A 21204-nucleotide genomic window follows, 5' to 3' on the forward strand; every position below is an offset into this window, starting at 1 on the left:
AACGTCGGAATCTTAGGCTAGTTCACTATTATTGCTTTCTATTGAAAGAATATAATTTTTTCCACATAAATTTTCGGCTAAGGGTTAAAATAATAAATCACTAAGTTTTGGTATGTGTATTGTTAACAATTAACAACGACTATCATTATACATTATGGTTTTACATTTCTTAATTTAACGACTCTTATTACTAACAAAACAATAACAACGACTTATTTAAGGCCACAATTTCATACAATATTATCTATGGTACAATAATATATAGTATCTCTGCCATATTTTTCATAATATTGTATTATATTGTATGTGTAAGATTAGACAATAAGTATAATGAAAACTGACTTAAAGATGACAACAATTTTATATATATTTAGGTTTTATAATATTAAACTAGACAATTCTAAATTTAATTTGAATAGTATTTATAAAAAACGATGTTTAACTTTTTTTATAGAACAAGAGACTGGAGGTCCATCTGACACCATGGGTCATGAACAGCCATGCCAATGGGTTCGCGACTGCCTTTTCAGAAATCGTACTGTGACAGACACATAATAACATATTAAAATTTATATCGTATAACAAGAAGTGTTTAAGCCTTTGCTTTTAATAAGGCACTATGGGTGGGATGACTCAGTTTCTGTATATTGAAAAAAAAACACTTAACTATATTTACAATATTATCCATACATTTAAGATTACATTACTATAAAAAATGGTCTGTAAAGTCGGTTTACGGACGACAGTTTAACGTGACAACGTCATGACAAACATTAATGAAATGATTGCATACTTTATAAATAAAATTGAATCACATTTATTGAATTATCACGGTTTTGTATGGATACAATAAACCTCGGACGCATAGGCCAATCCAGTGGAAGAAATCGGCGCTAGAGTACAATGAGTCATTCTTTTTCCTGTGTGATGCCGGCTTTCAAGGATTTATTAGACGTTGTCACGTCAAAAAAAATTATATGTATTTGTGAACTAGGTAGGAGAAATAATTCTTATTTTACTCTTGACATTTTATCCTTATATGGAGTCGTATGTACAACGATTTAAAAAATTTGGGTGTAAAGTTCTCATGCCTCTGAAAATCCTATGAAATACTAATAATAAATGAGAGTTATTGGTACCAGACTAGTTCAGGTAGTAGCACCTGGTCGTGTTGAAAACAAATATTAGAACAGAACAATTTTAATCCATTTAATATAGTTACATTTTTAACATACGATACAATTTTTCAAACCTAACGTTAATGTAAAACGTCATTGTTAAGGTCGAAAGGCCACACCCGCGTCACTAATATACAGAAACCCTAAACTTTTGTCTATAGTTGCCTGTCAATACTCGAATAATAAACAAGCGTCAAAAATGTCAATCGTTGTTGTTTTTAACATCGAGGCTGTTCCACTTATAAGTAGACGTCATACAATTACGATCTAGATTATCAACGACACATTGACGCTAAATCATCAACTACACATTGACGCTAAATCTTAAATTTAATAAGGCACACAATCAAAATCGTTCTTGATTTTGAAAATCGCTAAGCACCAATTTTGTCTAAAAATTGATAAAAATCTACAATCAAAATAGACGCAAATATAATTAGAACGCCATCTAGTGACAAATTCGCGGCCCTATTGTCCTATATTTTGTAAAGGGCTAAATTTGTTTACACAGGACTCAAACTTTCAAAACAAGTAACAATATAGTCTTTGCGAAAAGAAAACCGTTATGATTTGAGGTCGTTGCAGTGTTAAATTATCTTTTTTGTTACGCTGACAGCATTACGTCATTATAGTTCGACATTAATATTGATACTTGAAAAATCTAAACGCATCGAATTCGAGAGCAATAAGATAAAGAAATATAAATTAGATAAGAAAAAGAATAAGTCAGATATGGAAAGAAAGTCCAAGAGAAGCTGGGGAACAAAAATGTTCCTTTCGTGATGGATGGTGATGGTGATGTAATGAGAAAAGTTGTAGAACTTGATAATAAAAATAAAAAGAAGATTTCTGTATATGTTTTATGATCATTTGTTAATGTCATAGGCAAGTAGGTGATCAGCCTTCTGTGCCCGATGCACGCCGTCCTGTTTTCCTACACCGTTCGAGCAAATGAAACACATAGAAAAAAAGTCCATTGTCCAAGTCCAAAGTCAACACTGATCAGCAGAAGTTGATAATGCCCACCAAAAAGTATAAAAACAAATCTTTCGTCGTGTCCGTCCGTCCTTGGCGATAAACTCAAAAAAAAAATTGTTGTTTGAAAAACTTTTTTTCACCAAAATCTAGAATTATTTATGAGGTAGGTATGTCATTTTTCAAGGTCGAATACGGATCACGATTGACAGTACAAAGCCCGGGCGAGTTTAAAAAAAAAACGCAAATCTACAAGTCTGACAAGTTGTAAAGGCTAACTGCGTAAAATGACTACACAGCGCAAAAGTATTTTCATACAAAAATTTACACATTGAATACAATCTCATTGTGTACCTAAAATAGACTTGAAGCCCGTTACGTATATAACGTCAGAGGGTATTGTATGGTATAAAATATCAGACAAAAGTTATTCTAATTGACCTGGGGCTCGAGGCATAATCACACTGAACCACTACCGCTAAAGAATGTATGGAAATGGTCACGTGACCAAGCTAACGAACTTGCAAAACATTGGCTCCTACTAGGTCGGTTTTATAATAGATTGAAACGCAATTACAACTATAGATAATTTGTTTTATAATACGCGTACACCTAATACAATATTCACGTTTAATTGTTATTTGAGTCTTACGTTATTAAAAACCCTTGGTTAGGTCACGTGACCTTGAGTTGAAAGTAAAAATGCACATAATATTGCCATTAAGGATAAACCACCCCTAATCTCCTTGTTTATCCCGAATAAGGAATCTCGCCGCTCATGGGCGATTCGATTAGTCGTATGCGTCACGCACTCCTTCTGAAATAACGAAACTATCATTAATACACTTATAAAAAATCTAACACATTTTTTAAAATTTAACACAGAGTTTTACCGGAACCAAACACGATTATGTGCGTTCACTATTTTATCACAGCGGTGGAATTAGTTCAACTTAAGATTTAATTTAACTTTCATTTGAAAATAATTGGGACCAAATCCCCCCCCCTAAAATTCGTAACGTAATAACTGAAAGCTCCCGTATGTATGTGTAAGTAACATATTGTGTATACTGTCTCAAAAGATATATATTCAAGCACGCGAAACGTCGGAAAAAAATTAAAATTATGCAAATAATTATGTTTTTAATAATAATACATAGCTTCAATCCGTTCAAAAAGTGTTTTTCTTAAGTTATACAAAATAATACCTTATATAAAGAAGAGCTGTTCAGTCAAATAGGCAGGATTTTCACGCACGTATGTGACTAGTTCCGAAGCTGCTTCTTGAAGTACTTGCAATTCCTTGATAAGCTCGGGGTTATCGGGGGGAGATTGGGGGTCTCCGACGGATGGAAACCGGTTAAGTGGGGCTTCATTTGAGAACCGGTTCTCCTCATTGGGGGTCTGAACAGATTCGGTGTGGAAAAGAGATGGATCGAGATCTCGTAGCAAGATAAGCGTGTCTTGAGGCAACTGATAGCTGCGGTAAGGTGTCACTGTGGGTACTACGTCCACCTCCAGACCTGATACACTGTAATTCAACGAATATAAGATATAAATTTTGAACCTATTTAAAACCGATAAAAAAAATCGTAGAAAAAAAATAACCAGCATTTAATTCATTTGAGTACATTAAGAGAGGTAAAGGGAAGGAAATAATTATCCAAATGTCTATTGATATGTATTTTTTTAATATTCGACTTTTCTAACTCAATGTACTAAGCCAAAACACAAAAAGATTAACAATTAAAAATTATTTCAAACACATTAACTATAATGGAACAAAATGCGTATGCACTTACGTTCCTCACACTAAATAATATGATGAGCTAACCTAACCTTGTTTTTACGGACGTCGATAAGTCGTTAAAAAAGAAAAAAATACCCTTCCTCGCTTTTGATAAGTCGGTTAAACGAAAATCTTTATTTATTTAATTTATATTTAAAAATATTTCTCACGTGATCTTATAGAACTTGTGGTACTGCGCGGTACGGTGCGCAGTTTCGTTGAGAAGCCGCAATGCGAGCGTCACCAATTCATCTGCACCATGCGGCTGACGGTACACCGCAACACTGCCTAGCAGTGGATGTTCAGCTGTATGGAAAATTTATATACAATAGTAAATTTCTATGTTTTATCATCGCCTAAACAATATAAATAAATGAAAAGTACCAAAGTCATTTTTCAACAGATAAGTTAACTAACATTTTCATACAATGACTGTGACTCATTTTTGAATCCTACATTTAGCGCTAAGAACGACATACAAACTGACGGACTAAAGTTACACTTAGTACTAAGTCCCTACTCTGATAAAATTATCTTATAACACCTCCGTGAACGTAAACGCATGCATATTTATTTATTTATTAACACTTCCACTGCAAGTATACCTTTATGTACTTGCAACGGAACTTTCGAACAATCTGTTCCAGTGGTCTGTGAGAAAAAAGATAAATTAGATTAGGTAAGTGCAAGTGCAAAACTACATAAGATAACTAACTAACTACCTACATAAGGTGCATATACTTAGAAAAAATTAAAACTGATACAAAGCATAGCACTTAAAACATACGTCAACTTATTAAAAACGTGAAAGAACAAAAAAAAGACAAAAGTCCATTTATATCACGATAATTTCAGATCAGTTAGAAAAAAAGTTAGGGGACAGGTAATGCTTATTGACTTAAAGGAAGAAAGACAAGGGTTTAAGCGGATGAGGACGTAAAGTGAAATCAATATTTACTATGAAGATACTCACGTGTGAGGTCCCCAGTAGCCCGATGCAGGTGTTGCAGCGCAGGTGTCTGCAATAACACCAGTCGTGTGTCAGGTGACGTCACAGCTCGTCGCATCCACTCACCCGCTGCACCTGCGACTGCCGACCATCGTTCAGGGCAGTATACGTCATACACCTGGAAGGTTTATTTATGTATTTATTTGACGGCACACAGATGCATTAAAAAAATATTTAAAAAATTAAGTGTTAGGCGAAAATTATTATCCAGAGAACCATCTTAACTAAAGAATTGAATCAACAGAAACCTATTTCATATAGAATACTATTTTAAATGAATGAGTTAATCTATTATGATATACCGAATATATTAAAAATATTTAACTAAATATGAAAATTTATATTAAACATGTTCAACACTTATGAAATGTCAGAATTCTGCGGAATTAAAAATCTGAGTATAATAGGAAATATGACTCTATCATAAAATGGTTAAAGTTTTTATTATTTTTAACGTTCAGAAGTAGATTATATAATGAAAAAAAAAGCATTGCCGTTACAATTTATACGTGTGTAGCCTTCTGTGCCTAACACACCGACTTTATGTCTAAGGCCGGTTTCCTTCACTGTACGAGCAATTGTTAAAGACCTAAATAACAAAAGGTCGAACCTACGACCTAAAGGATAAAAGTCGCATGCTGAAGTCTAGGCCAACACTGATCTAATGTTATTTGTATTTTTATATTAAATGATTATTAGGCAACTTTAAAAAAAATAATTCATTATATAAAACGTTAGATAACAAAATCAAACTACTAGAAAATTTTTTTTGCTAGCTTTTTAGATTTTTTTTAAGCTTTTTAGATGATAGTAAGTAGGTATGTTAAGAGTTTTATTACCGGGTCATCAGTGACACGAGATAAAAGCGTTCTTAATGCAGCTGCCAGCCTCATAACGTGCGGACAATCCCTTGCGTATACGAGCACTACGCGAGTGCGACACATTCCAGGCGAATTCCGCTTCCATACTGATTGCATTATCCATCTGAAATGAAATTTATTCTAAATTTAAATTAATTTATTCATTTAGGTAACACAACGTACACTTATGAACGTCAATAAATAAATACATATTTAATGGTTCATATTTTACATTTATAGCCATATGCCAGTTCTCAAATCAAGGGCGTAAAACGGAAGAGAAGAACTGGCAATAAACTTTCCGCCAAAATTTTTGTTTTAAACAATGTTTGTAAGGAGCTGCAACCATTACACCATGTTCTACATGATCTTTAAGAAATTAATAATAAAATCAATAATGAAGATTTTCCGAGGCTCGGAGGCGTTTTAATAAATTTGAGAAATGTATTAAAGAAAAGCTGTATAAATGGCTTACTATAAAGTTAAAGATTATCTAGTTTATAAATGATATAAATAGAGTATGTGAGTAGACCAAAAAAATAAGCCCCACTTAAATATTGACAAATGTACCATGGTCCATGGACATTAAGTCGCGCCAAATTACATCGTCATCATGAGTACGGTAATCACGTGTCAGGGGTGATACAGCGAAACGTCAATAAGATACCTAGGAGTGCGAGTGGATGCCCAACTGCATTTCCAACATCATTTGAAAGAAGGCATACGCAAGAATGAGGGGCAACAACTTTCACTAATATTAAAGCTGAACAATGCTCTGGTGAGAAGTATGTTAGAGTGTAACTCGTCAGTTTGGGCTAATGTTGGAGCGCATACTTTATAAATTTACACATTACTTTTACAACATACTGTATGGCCCAAAATTATTTTTCGCATGATAGGGTACAATAAATTGGAAACCAGACGGAACAGTTGGTCTACTACGTAGTGATAGTCTTGAGGGGTGTAGTGTGAAACCCAAATGTACTCCAAGAACTGGGTTTTTTTTGTAACTATGGGATATGTGCGTTCACTAATATGCCTAGGTTATTTGCTTTTCAAGGGCAAGTCTGTTGCACAGTCCCCGTTATCGAAGACGTAGCGCCTACTGAATGCTCTCTGACACTATCGACATATTTATATGTTCGCAGAGTGAATTGTGGATATTACGTGTTTAATATTATATACTTTATTTTTCTCGAAATTATCGTATTGGTATAGTCTGTAAGGAATTACAGAAATACATTATACTAGCTGCCCTCGCGAACTTCGTTTCTCCTTAATGTGGTTTTAGTTAGCCTTAATACCGTGACACGAAAGAATAATTTCACTGTATTATCGTCACTATATTTTGAATTTGATTTTCACTTCGGTCTAAGTAACACGTGGTTGCTAACGCCAAAAATTAAAAAAGTAGAAATAATTGAATTCAATGTATTTCGTTTACTACAAAATAAATTTAATTTATACTTTAGCCTCAATAACACGTGGTAATCATGATATTGAATTGTAGCTTATATGACACGTTTGTCGGTTTACCATAGTAGTGCCATCTATTGATTACTTACTCAATCCAGTCGAAAAGAATCGACATCTGTTAGAATCTTTTGGAGTTAACAGATAATTGTGACTGTCAATTAATTACAGACAAATAATTTGCAATAAAATAAAATTGCGACTATTATTAAAGATCTAAGCTATCCTATCTCTTAAGTTGGACCAGACTGTCACGGTGTGCCAATTTAATTTAAAATCGGTTAAGTAGTTTATTAGTCCATCGCGGACAAACATCGTGACAGGAGATTTATACATATTAAGATTGCTCTGTAATAAATAAATAAAATAAATTTTAATTGTTAAGCATATTATTAAATGTTAAAATATATATTTAAATCAACATTTCGCTACTTGACTTGGTCATAAGTGATCAGATCCTAAAACAAATATAAATTTATTGTAAATTGTCATCTACATTTTTTACGACTATATGATTTTCATAATAGGTTGGTTCTATGAGATTATACAAAGGAAGGTCAGTAATTATTATTTATGGAATAATTTGAATATGCTTAAAAAAAAGCCACATCTATTAGTATATACAATTCTTTTGAAAATTATAAAAACTAAACGAAATTTGATTCCAAAGTTGAAGTTCAAATACAATTTGTGTTTTATATTCCAGATAAACCATAAACAAAGAAATAAATCAACCAATTTTATATAAAACCTTATTTTAAAATAGATCAATTTGTCTGTTGTATTTGCTCTTACCGGAGCTCAAGACACTTTAGTTCGCAGAGGCAGCCAAGTGTATATGTGATATTCAAAATAAGTCACAATGTCATTGTGTTGTGTGTAATTTGCATAACATTTTGTTTCATTACTAACTGCACACAGTTCATATATCGATATATCGATTTTTTTTTAAATTATTAGTTCAAAAGCAATCAGCTAGCAGGACAGCTAACTATACCAGAAACTCCTCGACGACTAAAAAAGCGGCGAGACATTTTTGACTAGGACAACCCAACAGACTGAGTTTAAATAAGAATAGGCAGGCTGGGAGTAGCGCTTAACACGTCAAGAAGCACTCAACGCATCTACTTAAAGTCTCAAAGACTGATTGTATGATTTAAAAAAAAATAGTTAAGCATTTATACACTTACTGCATCCAGACCCGTTTGCTTTCGATACGGCGACAAACAAGCACAAGGGCAACAGTAAGTGTAAGAACGAATGCAAGAGCTCCACAACTGATCCATAGCAGCCCACTATTGTTATGTGTAACAGGCACCGGGTTCTCTGGTTTATGCTCTGAAAGTTTTTCATAAATCACATATTTATTACTTATGAAACCCTACTGAAACTCAAACGTGTTTGAAAATATTTTTATCAGTTAAATTGTTACCAAGTATGCTTCGTTAGTTATGATTCGTTGCTATGCGTTTTATTTATACACAATTTTTATTTCAAGTATCAAAATTACTGTCGAACTATAATGACCTAACAGCGTTGTCAACATATAAGGATCATTATGCACTGCAGCGTCCTCCAATTCCTGAACGGTATTCTTAAGCTCTAATAATATTTTTTTCACATTTGCTTGCGTAAATTGACTTTACACTCTTAATTACGTCTATTTAAAAATAAATCATCATGAACATCCGCCATCTTGTTTCAATTTTATGTTTTGTTTAATCCTCAACGGTGCTTTTACGTTTATAGTTTTTCACAATATGAATAAATGGACGTTTCGAATGCTCAACAGTAATACGGTGATACCACATCAAGTTAAGGAATAAAATTCATATGGACAGTGATTAATTTAAAAAAATATTTATTATAATAATGAGAACTACATCGGAACATACAAAAATGTTTTAGACATTACTTCCTTGAAAGAAAGCAACACGAACATATAATAACGCAACAGTTATTTCTACAATTATTTCTATAATAAAAATATCAATTTTTAAAAGAACTAACCAAACCTGTAATCTCTATTTATGATAGAGTTAAAAATCGATCCAGTTGTCCATGGTGCCAAATGTTGGAGTCGCATCCGATAGTCTCCATAGGGCACCCACAAAGAGCACACCACTTCGGTTTGCCTTCTGCCTACTACGGTACAATTGTTGGTTACGTCTTTCTGAAAATATTAAAACTTCGTTTCTATACCATTTCTATAATTAATTAAACATATTTAACTGAGTCGATCTCTTATGTATTTATAAACGTTGTATAGAGAAATCACTGACAAAAAAGGTTGAAATATCATATTGTCATGCTATAATTATCTAAAGAGACTGCCAGAAAATAACTCGTTGACTACATGTTCGGGTTGTTTACAATTATGGGTAAGAATGTATCTTGTACGGCTATATGCAATCGTTCTCGTTTGTATATCTACAGCTATTTCAACACAGGCGAAAAGTGGCGAGTGTCCTAATAATTTAAACACCTATCTAGCTATCAAATCATACTATTCGATGCAAGTCAGTAACGACATTTATTTCGTTGTTTGCGTAATGCCATTCTTAATAAACAAATCTATCTATTACAACCAAAGCTCAAAAACACGTTCAGGAGCCATCTGTGAACGCAAGAATTGAGTGATACAGAATTGTTTCTAAAATTTGGACCAATGAAGAAATTATATAAAACTTATTGCGTATATTTTAACAAAACAATTTGTCTCCAATTATTATTTAATGAAGCGTGTGTCGTTAAATGACGTAAACACTCATATTAGCGCCGCGTGGTAATTATCAATGATCCGACCTTGATATATGATAATTAATTTACTCCATACAGAATTTAAAATACAATTGAAAAATATATCACAGTATGCTGCTAATGTTACATTAAGATCCAATTAAATTAATATACCATACCATATTTAGACATTGCTTTCGAAGGTATTGAGGAAAAATCTATAAAATAAGTGATAGTAAATTATCAGTGAAACCGTGAAATGGATAAACCCGCTATCATCTAAAAATTAAAAATGTATAACATATGGTTAAATGTTTCGCTATTATGGTACTATATAATGTTAATGTTATATGGTATGGTATACCATATAACTAGTAAATAAACTTTTGGAAGAAGCAATTTATTTTATTTTATTTGTTCTAGATTGTTATTAGGTAAAATAAATACTCATTAAACAATACTGGCAAGTCACAAACATTAAGAATTAGTATTAAAAATTGTGAACAGTTAACAAAGGCAACATTTACCGGTAGTTGACCAGTTGAGTCGCCAAACAAATACATTGAATACTCTGTAGCTGGTATGTAGCTCAGGAACCAGTGCACAGTTAGATGCTCGCTGAAATATAAATCTTATATTGTACAAAGCACCTTTATTGGCGATGAGTCTTTTATATTTTTAGCACATTATTTTCAAAATGTGTTGGCTTGTATAATAAGGCCATTGACTTTTAGTATACATAAGTTTCAACTAGTGGCATTCTGAGGGTGAGATAAGAGACACACAGAAATGAGACTTAAAGACTGGAAGGTCAATGTGTAATTAAACACATTTTTTTACATACAGAAGTCAGACTTGCTACATTTTGCTTATGAATGTAACCGTTATTCATAAAGTGATGCAAATAAAATTATTATACTATATATACATAAAAAAAAATATAATAATTGTTATTAACATGGTATTTTTAAAATTGTTCTTTGAGTTGTATATATATATATATATATATATATATATATTATAATTATTAAGAATTTTAAAAATACCAAACAATTATTATATATTTTTTATGCAATAGGAGGCAAACGGGCTGGAGGCTCACCTGATGTTAAGTGATACCGCCGCCCATGGACACTCACATTGCCAGAAGGCTCGCAAGTGCGTTGCCGGCCTTTCCAGAATTGGTACTCTCTTTTCTTGAAGGACCCTAAGTCGAATTGGTTCGGAAATACTTCAGTATGCAGCTGGTTCCACATAGCGGTGGTGCGTGGAAAAAACTGCCTTAGAAAACGCTCAGTTGTGGAACAACGGACGTCGAGGTGATACGGATGGTATTTTGCCTTGACGTCCGATAATGAAACTCAGCTGCATGTATTAGACCGAACAACTCTTCCGAACACTCCCCATGGTAAACGTACGGTACGGTCAAGTGGAAGGAGCTGGTACTGGGGAGCTGCCGCCCAGAGGTGAGAACAGTATTCCATGTGGGGCCGAATTTGCGCTTTATAGAGTTGAAAGCGGTGGCACGGAGTAAAGTACCGTCTCGCCTTGCTGAGCACACCAAGATTTTTGGAGGCTAATTTAGCCTTTCCTTCCAAATGACCGCGAAACTGAACGTCATTCGATATGTCAACGCCCAGTATTCCGATGTTAGCTGAGGCTTTAAGGAGAGTGCCTTCAAAGAAGGGAGTAGTGACAAAGGCAGTATTTTAGTGGAAAACACGCAAACTTGTGTCTTCTTGGGGTTAAATTGGACTAGATTTAGTCTACCGATACTCCTGGTAGAAGAGTTTCGACTTCAGTCACAAGTTTGTTAGCTTTAACTTTTTTCAGAATAGAATAAAAGTAAAACTATCGACATCGATATCGAACCACCTACACGTGATGAAGTGGAGAGAGCGGTTATGGGTATTAAGACTGGTAAAGCACCAGGGCTTGATTTAATAGCTGCAGAAATGTTAAAAGCGGACTTGGCTACTACCGTCGACACGCTGACACCTTTGTTTGGCATAATCTGGGCCAGCGAGAAGCTTCCGGAGGACTGGAATTGGGGCCTTCTTATTACTGTGCCCAAAAAAGGTGATCTAAGTCAATGCAGCAATTGGAGAGGTATCACCTTGCTCTCGGCCCCTTCCAAGGTTTTCTGCAGAATTATCTTGGACAGGTTGTCTGCAGCCGTCGAGCCTCTCCTTCGCATAGAACAAGCTTTCGGCCTAATCGCTCGTGTACCGACCAAATTAACACTCTTCGTATCATTCTTGAACAGGCATCAGAATGGCAGAGGGAGATTTATCTTACCTTTGTTGACTTCGAAAAAGCATTCGATACGTTGAGATGGAGCAGCATATGGTCGCGACTCTCTAACATTGGTGTCCCGCCAAAGATAATTAACCTAGTTAAGGCCAGCTATAGGAACTATTCTTGTAGAGTGACTGACGATGGTCTCGTTTCAGACGATATTCAAGTGCACGCAGGCGTCTGGCAAGGCTGCTTACTCTCGCCACTACTTTTTCTGGTTGTTCTCGACGGGATTATGCATCGCACACATCAGAACCAGCGCCGCGGAATAGAGTGGGGATTAACCAACATCTTAGAAGATTTGGATTATGCCGATGACCTATGTCTGCTGAGTCACACGCACCGCGACATGCAATCTAAGTTGGACGACCTGGAACGCGAGGCGGGATTTGCGGGACTCAAAATCAACACCCGGAAAACGAAAGTAATGCGTGTTGGAGTTGAGAATCGCACCCCATTGCGGATGGGTGTAGAGGACATAGAAAGCGTTCAATCAATTTGTTTACCTCGGAAGCGTCGTGTCTGAAACTGGAGGTACAGAAGAGGACATCACTTCGCGCATTGCCAAGGCCAGAGCAACCTTTGCACAACTTCGGCCTATATGGCAGTCACGGATGTTTACGCGTCGAATCAAGGTTAAAATAATCGGATCCAACTTCAAATCTATGCTGCTCTATGGGTGTGAAACGTGGAAGGTCACCAAACACATCTTGCACCAACTCCAAGTCTTAGTTAACCGCTGTCTTCGTCATATTCTGGGCATCTACTGGCCTGAAAAGATCTGCAGACGAGGCAAAGAGAGCCAGAAAGACTTGGAGCAAGGTGAAACACCAGGCTCAAGACCGAACGCGATGGAGACTCACTGTGGACACCCTCTGCCCCATCTAGGGGTTAAAGGACATTAAGTCGAGTAAGTCATGTATGACTAAAGACTTTTCCTTAATTTTGTATTAAGGAAAACAATTTTAATTATTATTAATGTACTATATACATGCACACACAAGCTTTTTTAAATAACAATGCTTAGAAGCCAAAGTCTACTTTCCGTGTATCAGGCTTTAAAACAATATTAGCATGTAAAAAGTTATTGAGCACTAGTAGTAGTTTTATTTGATTACTTACCCATTACTTTGTGTATTGACTGGACTTTGGCTTTCTGTAAAATGTTGTTTTGAAAATTCATTTTTGGCATAAAAAATATAATCACTTGGACTAGTACTGATATTCCCATGATGAAGTAGGGTCTTAATGTGATAACAAGTGCCATTAAATATTAGATCCAAACTTGTTGAAAAGCACACCTGAAATATTTATAAATTGTATGTAAATAAAAACTGCAATGTTTCTGTAAATATTTATTAATAAGCTTAAACTTACATTTGTACAGTTGAGATCCATATTCAATTTTCTTTGAAAAAATGAGTGATGAGGACCTCTCATGTCAAGGCTATATTTTTGGCATTTATTCTCTGAGCTATTTTCAATATACCTCAAAGTGAGTTCCCAATTCGTCACCGCTTTATCACTTTCTGTACACCAATTAATATTATAACGTCCTGCAACATCTTTGCTAGGAACAAAAGTAAATTTAGACTCGGAATGATTGCTGCAATTGATATTCACATATTCCGCATAACTTAAGAACCCGTTTAACAGTACAAGTGCCAGTACCGTTATTATCATTATTTTGTAAAAGCTTCAGTTCAAGTTATAGTTTATGCTACGTCTTCCCACGAGGTCTCAGGAAACTTATGCTTAAATACAGTAAGAAATCCCGTGTTAAAGGTTATCGAAAGGAAAATAAGTCATCTAAATCACGGATAAAAATACATAAAACGCCACATAGCGTTGGAACAGGGAGAATCCTTTGATATTATACGTTCAACCTAAATCGACCGCCTTTTGGACTTTTTCCAAATCTATAAGTAATATTACTATGAATTAAGCATTTATTCTGCTTTATTTGTTCAAAGGTTCCTAAAATTAAAACACCACAATATTAAAATATAAACAAGATTTATCAATAAACATCTGACAACTGACAGAACGTTGCGAGAAATGAGAATTGACCTTAGGTAATAACAAAATACAAAGCTACAGAATAATAGAAGGAGGTAAGAAACACAAACAGAAAATACTTATTACATATGTAATATGTATTTATATAAATACACTAGTAGACCCGACAGATCCTTACGAATTGGTATAATTAACTAAAAAATATTTCAATCTTCTCAAAACTCCATAACAAATTGAACTTTTAATATTAGGCGTGATAGCTCTGAGCAAACGGTTATGCACTAAGAAATGCATTTTTTGTTAGAAATCATAAATTATTTATTTTATAATTTATATGTATTTTATCAATATAATAACTCCGATCGAAGCATTTGTTTAATACGATATTAAATTTTCATACATCCTTTTTGACGATATTTGCAGCACGCATTCTGTCAATATTATGTCAAACGCTATAAGGTGACGCAAAAAAAAATGAAATGAAAAAAATCTGCTATCGTAACAAAAGTAAGGATTACTTATTATGGTGGTTAAGTATTCTTAAATTTTCTAATTTTCCGCGCAATTTTCTTAATTTTTTCCTTCATAAGAACCTTCTCCTGACAATAACAAACAACAGAAAAATAATTTGCGAAATCGCTCCAGCCGTTCACGCGTGATGCGATGATACATTTTTATATATATAGATAAAAAGTACTTGCTTGCTTTTAGAACCAAATTCATTAAAACCAAAAAAAGTCCCTTAAACATCTTTTTTGGATAACTGTTACCATTTGCACAGCGCTTATGGACTAAGAACCCATTGCTTGATTCTTTAGCTATTTGATTTTTCTGGGATACTGTACTATTACATAAGTAATTGACTATATTAATTTGGATTTAATGATTAAACCATTCACACCTGTTTTATAGCTTTGTATGTTGACATTCTTCATGAAGTTCAGAACTTGGTACACATTTAATTTAAAGTACTATTCAATAATGCATGTGAGACTGTGTGGAATAATTTATGGAAAGCTAGGCAACAAGATTTTCATTCTTCATTTGACTTTTTAGTTTTGAATTAATTAAATGTATATTCATATCTTTTTTCAGTCACTTTAAAGTGTAAATTGATTCTTACCACTGTCTACTTACAAGAAGTTGTAATAATTACATACATCATAACAAAATCATAATAGTTTAATACATATAATTTCATTAGCAATACAAGACCAATCAATAAATATATTGTTATTGTTGCTTAATTTTTTTTGTCTATTTTCTAATCACTTAACCTATTTAACAGTTCAGCTATTGATCATAGCATTTAACTTAGAAATTGAAAATTAGATTAGTAGTTTTTTTTTATTATTTATCTTTTAATGTAAGTCTAAATATAAATAAAATGTGGTAAAAAAGAATATTTAATAAATAATTTAAAGGAATATTGTTTATTATGTTATAGTAGCATTTCAACTTACACCAGTTTAAAATAAAATATCATTCATACACAGGACCTCTCTAATTTAAGAGTTCTACTTAAATTAATAAATTATGTATAAAACTATTACATTCCAATTTGCTGTGCTAGCACAGCATACATAGCCAATGCTGTTAAACCAACTGCAGAGGCATGTATTGCTCTAACTGCCAACAGGGTCCAGGCACTTAGAGATAAAACACTTGCAACTGCATCTTCAAACAAATTTCTATATGGAGACAAAGCTAAAAGGGCCATAACAATAGGGTAGTGTTTTTTTGGCAAGTCACTTCTTGTCCACAGCCATACTAATGCTGCTGTTGATGCATGTTGTAATAGTGCTACATTTGATTCAGCACAGGATCGCACATATTTCCAATCAAATTCAGAACCACGAGCACCAACCCACAAAAGAACACTTCTTGTGACAATAACCTGAAAATCATTATAGAATTTCTAAGTTAATTTTCATTTGCAATTTTTTACAAATCATATTTTAAAGGATTGCTACCTCAGCACTTGCCCATCCAATTGCTGCAGTCAAAATTTTTGCATGGCCTTTGCCAGGTACAGAACTGATTGCGAAATACAAACCAAGTAGATCAGCCAAATCGACTGTGGCTTTCAAAATTTCCTGAAAATTTAATAAGCATAATAAATAAAACAAACAGAACCCAAGTGCTGTTACTTAGTTATAGGGTTTGGTCTGGTCTTTGGCTGAAGTTACTATATACATATTTTTTTATGTAACCAGTTATATAGATTTCAAAAAATGAAAGCCAATTGTTTTTCAAAAACCTCTCTATTATAATAGTATATATAAATGTAATATTTTTACAACAAATCATGAATATATACATATTTAAGAATCTTAAAAGCTGTTCAGTATTCAATACTCTATTTAAAAGGAATAAAAATATAAAACTAAAATTTGTAGGAATACGTACTAAGAAGACATCATATTCCCCAGAAGCCTGAGTGTTATCATAGTCTGGAAAGAATGTAGCTAGAAGTAACATTTTACAAAGCTGAGTAAATATGTAGAGCCCTCCAGCATAGATACACTTCGAAAAGGTAGCATATTCTGATCTGAAATGAAACAAAATCAAATAAATTTAGAAAAAATTCTTTTATTTAATTAGACTAACCTTGTTATAGATTTATCATTCTTACATTCCTGAAAATTTGTATGCCATATGATATGGTGCATAAACTAATGCCAGACAATTACCAAAATGGTATAAAGTCATTATTTTATTTGTACTAACTACTACTATTAGTATTACAAGTATTTTTTTTATTACAGCTTCTTTTTTCGTGCCGCTCGACTCCTAAAATTTTAAGATTAGGCTATTATTAGGTTGTTCTGTCCGATGACTTCTTTAAATAACTGTCATGTGTCAATTGTCAATGTATTTGACTTATGACAGTAGCAACTTATTGTCAAGAAACAACAACTGTCTATACTTTATTTGTGGGCTAAACTATGACCACAGATTGTAGTCCTTAATTATTAAGAAAGTCAATTCTTGAATTTAATAATCGTAATAACATTTCTAAATGTATGCAGTAGACATATTTGCAAAAGTTATAAATATATAACTCAAATCTGGTAATTTCATTCTCAACCCAGTACTACACATTATGAGAGAGGTATTTTTATAATAAATATATAGATTACCAGGCTATACATTATTCAAAAAAAGCTATTAAATTAATATTTCACGTAAAAAACCTTTGACATTGTCAATAAACCTATACAAGGGTTAATTGACAATTTACAAAAATACTAATTTCAAAGGATTCTTGCATGGCCTATGAAAGTATTAAGTTAAATGTATGGAATGGATTTTGGCATTAATTAATAAATAGGCTTATAAATATAAATCATAATCCCCAATTGTTTCATATAATTTTTACAGATTAGACAGTACTTAATTGAGTATAGTTAATACGACATTTAGTTTATTCCGCCAATATTATTGTTGTTTATGCATTCGATGTGGGAGAATTTTTATTTCTTTTTGGTGGAATATAAAAAATAAACATATAACTTATAACGATAAAGAAGATTTAATTTCATTGAAGTGTGAAGTGTTTTTATATATTACCTTAATAGAAAACATTCGAATTTAGATTTAAAAGGCTGAAAGTAAATATTTTATTATTATTTTAGTTAAAAATTATGTATGTCAATTTATCTAATATTGCTTCATGTCGCAATACCTAAGTGTCCTATTTAAAAGTCTTAAACAAGTTATATAGCTACATATTTAGGGACCCAAAGAAAGGGATGCAAAAGAGGGGTGCGATATCAAAGGGGTAACTTTTTTAACCCTTTAGTTTTTACAGCACACGCGCAAAAGGGGTCATGAGTTTGTTATCCAATAGCAAAAAAGAGTTTTGTAAATTTAGATTTTATTTGTCCGGAGTAGAGATGGGTCTCTCCGAGGGAACCGGGACAGGCTCCGCTTGACTGCAGTACTTCAACGACTGTCATGCTTACAACCTGTCTGTTATTTGCATAGCAATTACAAACTTTCTTTTTTGTAATTTAACATAAATCAGTGTCTTGAAACATTTAGTTTAATTTTGAATGGTTATGAATGCAGTGTGGATTCGGTGAGTGTTGTTTCACTTTGTTAATTCTTGTCTTAAATATACATTCTGTATTTATTTGTTGTATAACTTTTTTAGGACTGTCTACACAATTATAAGTTATCTGTTGGAGCTTTTGCAGTTTTGTTTCATTATTGCTTTGATATTCAGTCTTAATTGCTATGCAATTTTCTTCGGTGGTTAATGTATCCACTAGACCTATATTGGTCTGTTATTAACAAAAACTTGTGTCAATATATTGATCAATATTATACTAATAAACACACATTTAAATTATTATTCAAATAGTTTCTTTAATCTTTAAGCTAGGTTTCTTCACTATATAAAATAACTATTTATTTATGAAATACATATAAAAATACACATATATAAAACGAAATTTAGTTTTAGTTTTTACAATATTCAATTCAATATGCAAATTTATTTTGCCCACAATAATTTTTTGTTAAAAATTTCTTAGAAAATCTATAGTACTTACTAATAAAAACATATGTTTGTTTATACCTAGTTGACATGTTATTTATTAAATAAGTTTGCAACAGTGCTTCAAAAACTATCCACTACTACAAAGTGTGTCACACGTTTAAGATTATTGGCCATTCTCGTAAGTAGTCGATAAAATTATTTTTTATTAAATTTGACGGCGTGTGTCAGTCACAGGAGGCTGATTACCTATTAGCCTTTTAGATTCACAAATGATTATGAAACAGATACAGAAATCTGAGGCCCAGAAAAAGTTTGTTGCACCACTGATTTTTTTTTTAGTAATTAAAGATATATCCGTGTTGCAATGCTGTACGCCCGATTATTTGCTGCTTTCATATATCAATTAGTAACTGTTAGAAAGCATAGGGCAATGAAAACCTATTTTCCTTTACGATTGGATCTGTATAGAATTTATTTTAATGTAAATGTTTTTATTAACTCTTAATGATTGATCGACTCGGAGTATTGTTGGATCGAATATTTTGATAATTGCTAGTAAAGATCGTATAAATTTAAATGTATCAAATCGAATGCCAAGGAAATCGACGGGCATATTTCGTATACATAAGATTTTCCAACACAAGATTTTAACAATAAGTTGTACAAAAAATAGAAGTATTCAGGGTATACGGCTCACGTCAACCCTCCATTACTGCTTTGTCCACTCACAATGGCGATAGAGAATAAAGAATCGAGGCCATTAGGTAAATTTCCTTATTCATTTTTTTGCGTGACACCCTCGCAGCGTGTAAAAAGCGGGGAAACTGTTATTTATCATGTGGAGATGCTCTCGAGATCTCAATCTTGAGATGGCGTGAGTTTTTTGTTTAGGTTAATCCCTGTCGTTCAAGGATAAAGCTTGGAAAACCGGCCAATTTTTGGAAAAGCTTACAATATTTCCACCGACCTCAATCTACCTACCAATGTAATTTAATAATATTTTTACTGTTTGCCATCTTGTTAAACAATAATGCGATCGCAGACATTTTAACAGATATTTCGTGAATAGGTGTGTTATAGAAAAATGATTTCAATTTGGGGATGTTCGTGAGTCGTGCATTATTCGCGTCACGCACAGTGCAGGCGAGTGCGGCCGGCGGCAGGCAGATAAGCGTGTATTGAGAAGGCCCGCGCGGGGGCCTTATCGGAAACGGCTTAGCGTGACCCCATGCAAACTCCCTAATGCGACATTCCTCACCGGCCCTCTTGCACCCTCCGGCGATCGATCTCGATGCAAAACTGTCCTCTCGGTAGGGAATACTAGTTTTGTTACTTTCCTCTAATATCCCCTTATTACTTTAACTTTTATCTACGTATTATTTCGTGGGATATAAACTTAGTGATTCATGTGGCTATGAATTGTGTGTCTTAAGATATCTGTAATTCGCTGTAAAGAAGTGGAGAAGAGATGTTTTTATATAAATTTATAAGTGCAGACAGCTATACTAAGAACCATTAGCAAACAGTACAAAACCTTAGATCGCTAAAAATTTCACAATAATTTAAAAAATCCCATTTGTAAGCGCGATACCATCGTTTCGTAAACATTATATTCTCAAGAACGAGCTTCATTCCTTATGTATAGGATACCGACGAGCGAGCATAGAATATTTGGTGGCTGATCAAAAAGTCCAATTTGGTTTTATATGCCACTGAATATTGAGCGACGGCCCGGTATATTTTCCAGACGGAAATGCGATTGGGAATGTTAAGCGTAATAACATTATTAATGTCTTTTTTTTTTTGTTTAACGTCAAAGACATTATTCAAAATGCTTTAAAGGTGCTATATGAAACTAGCACATCATTTGATGAACTTTCAAATCGCCATAATGTTTATAGTGGAAGTCGAATCCCCTTAGTTTCGAGTCTTTCTCTGACTTCGGATTAGAGAGGTTTGATATATGGCCGCGGGTGGCGGTAAATCAAATTTTGATTGCTATTTTCTTTGTGGAAAGTCGGAGTTGTCCGTTGGGAGATGTGGTGTAACGTGGGTTAACCGATCCCAGGACGATCAAACTCGCTTTATGTGTACGCTACCTCTAGTGCGGAATTCTTTGTCATTTTTTAATTCTACTTTCAGATTATACCTTCATACATACCTTGGTACATATGGGCTCTGTGTTGTAAGTTGTTACTATTGTCTGATATTACGGGGAGTAATTAGGGTTCTAGGAGTCTACTTTTTAGCAAATTCTAACCATTTTTGTTTGCAATTAAGTTACAGTGAACGTAGCAAATTGATACAAACTCTCTGGTTTACTTAGGGCTATTGAAATCAAATTTTGTTGGATAAGT

General features: G+C 33.5%; 2 protein-coding genes across 3 annotated transcripts; both read right to left on the reverse strand.

Moving 5' to 3' along the window:
* Nucleotides 1–101: 101 nt before the first annotated feature.
* LOC123717163 lies at nt 102–14703 on the reverse strand. 2 transcript variants are annotated; one of them, XM_045673022.1, is made up of 10 exons: nt 13699–14413; nt 13444–13622; nt 10551–10641; nt 9295–9457; nt 8475–8622; nt 5791–5935; nt 4916–5069; nt 4113–4248; nt 3362–3684; nt 102–2970 (listed from the first exon to the last, which is right to left on the reverse strand). In XM_045673022.1, exons 1-9 carry the CDS (start codon nt 14002–14004, stop codon nt 3363–3365), a joined length of 1644 nt encoding a protein of 547 aa, XP_045528978.1. In that variant the 5' UTR covers nt 14005–14413; the 3' UTR covers nt 102–2970; nt 3362. The 2 variants fall into 2 exon arrangements, with proteins under 2 accessions (XP_045528978.1, XP_045528979.1); XM_045673023.1 differs by lacking the exon at nt 8475–8622 and having other exon boundaries at nt 9300–9457; nt 13699–14703.
* A 1054-nt stretch (nt 14704–15757) lies between these two features.
* Nucleotides 15758–17180, reverse strand: LOC123717177 (transmembrane protein 147). The gene is made up of 4 exons (XM_045673047.1): nt 16976–17180; nt 16750–16891; nt 16314–16436; nt 15758–16237 (listed from the first exon to the last, which is right to left on the reverse strand). The coding sequence occupies exons 1-4, from the start codon at nt 17050–17052 to the stop codon at nt 15890–15892; spliced, it is 690 nt and encodes a 229-aa protein (XP_045529003.1). The 5' UTR covers nt 17053–17180; the 3' UTR covers nt 15758–15889.
* Nucleotides 17181–21204: the final 4024 nt, after the last annotated feature.

This window comes from Pieris brassicae, chromosome 12 (assembly GCF_905147105.1).
Source record: "Pieris brassicae chromosome 12, ilPieBrab1.1, whole genome shotgun sequence".
Lineage (NCBI taxonomy): Eukaryota > Metazoa > Arthropoda > Insecta > Lepidoptera > Pieridae > Pieris > Pieris brassicae.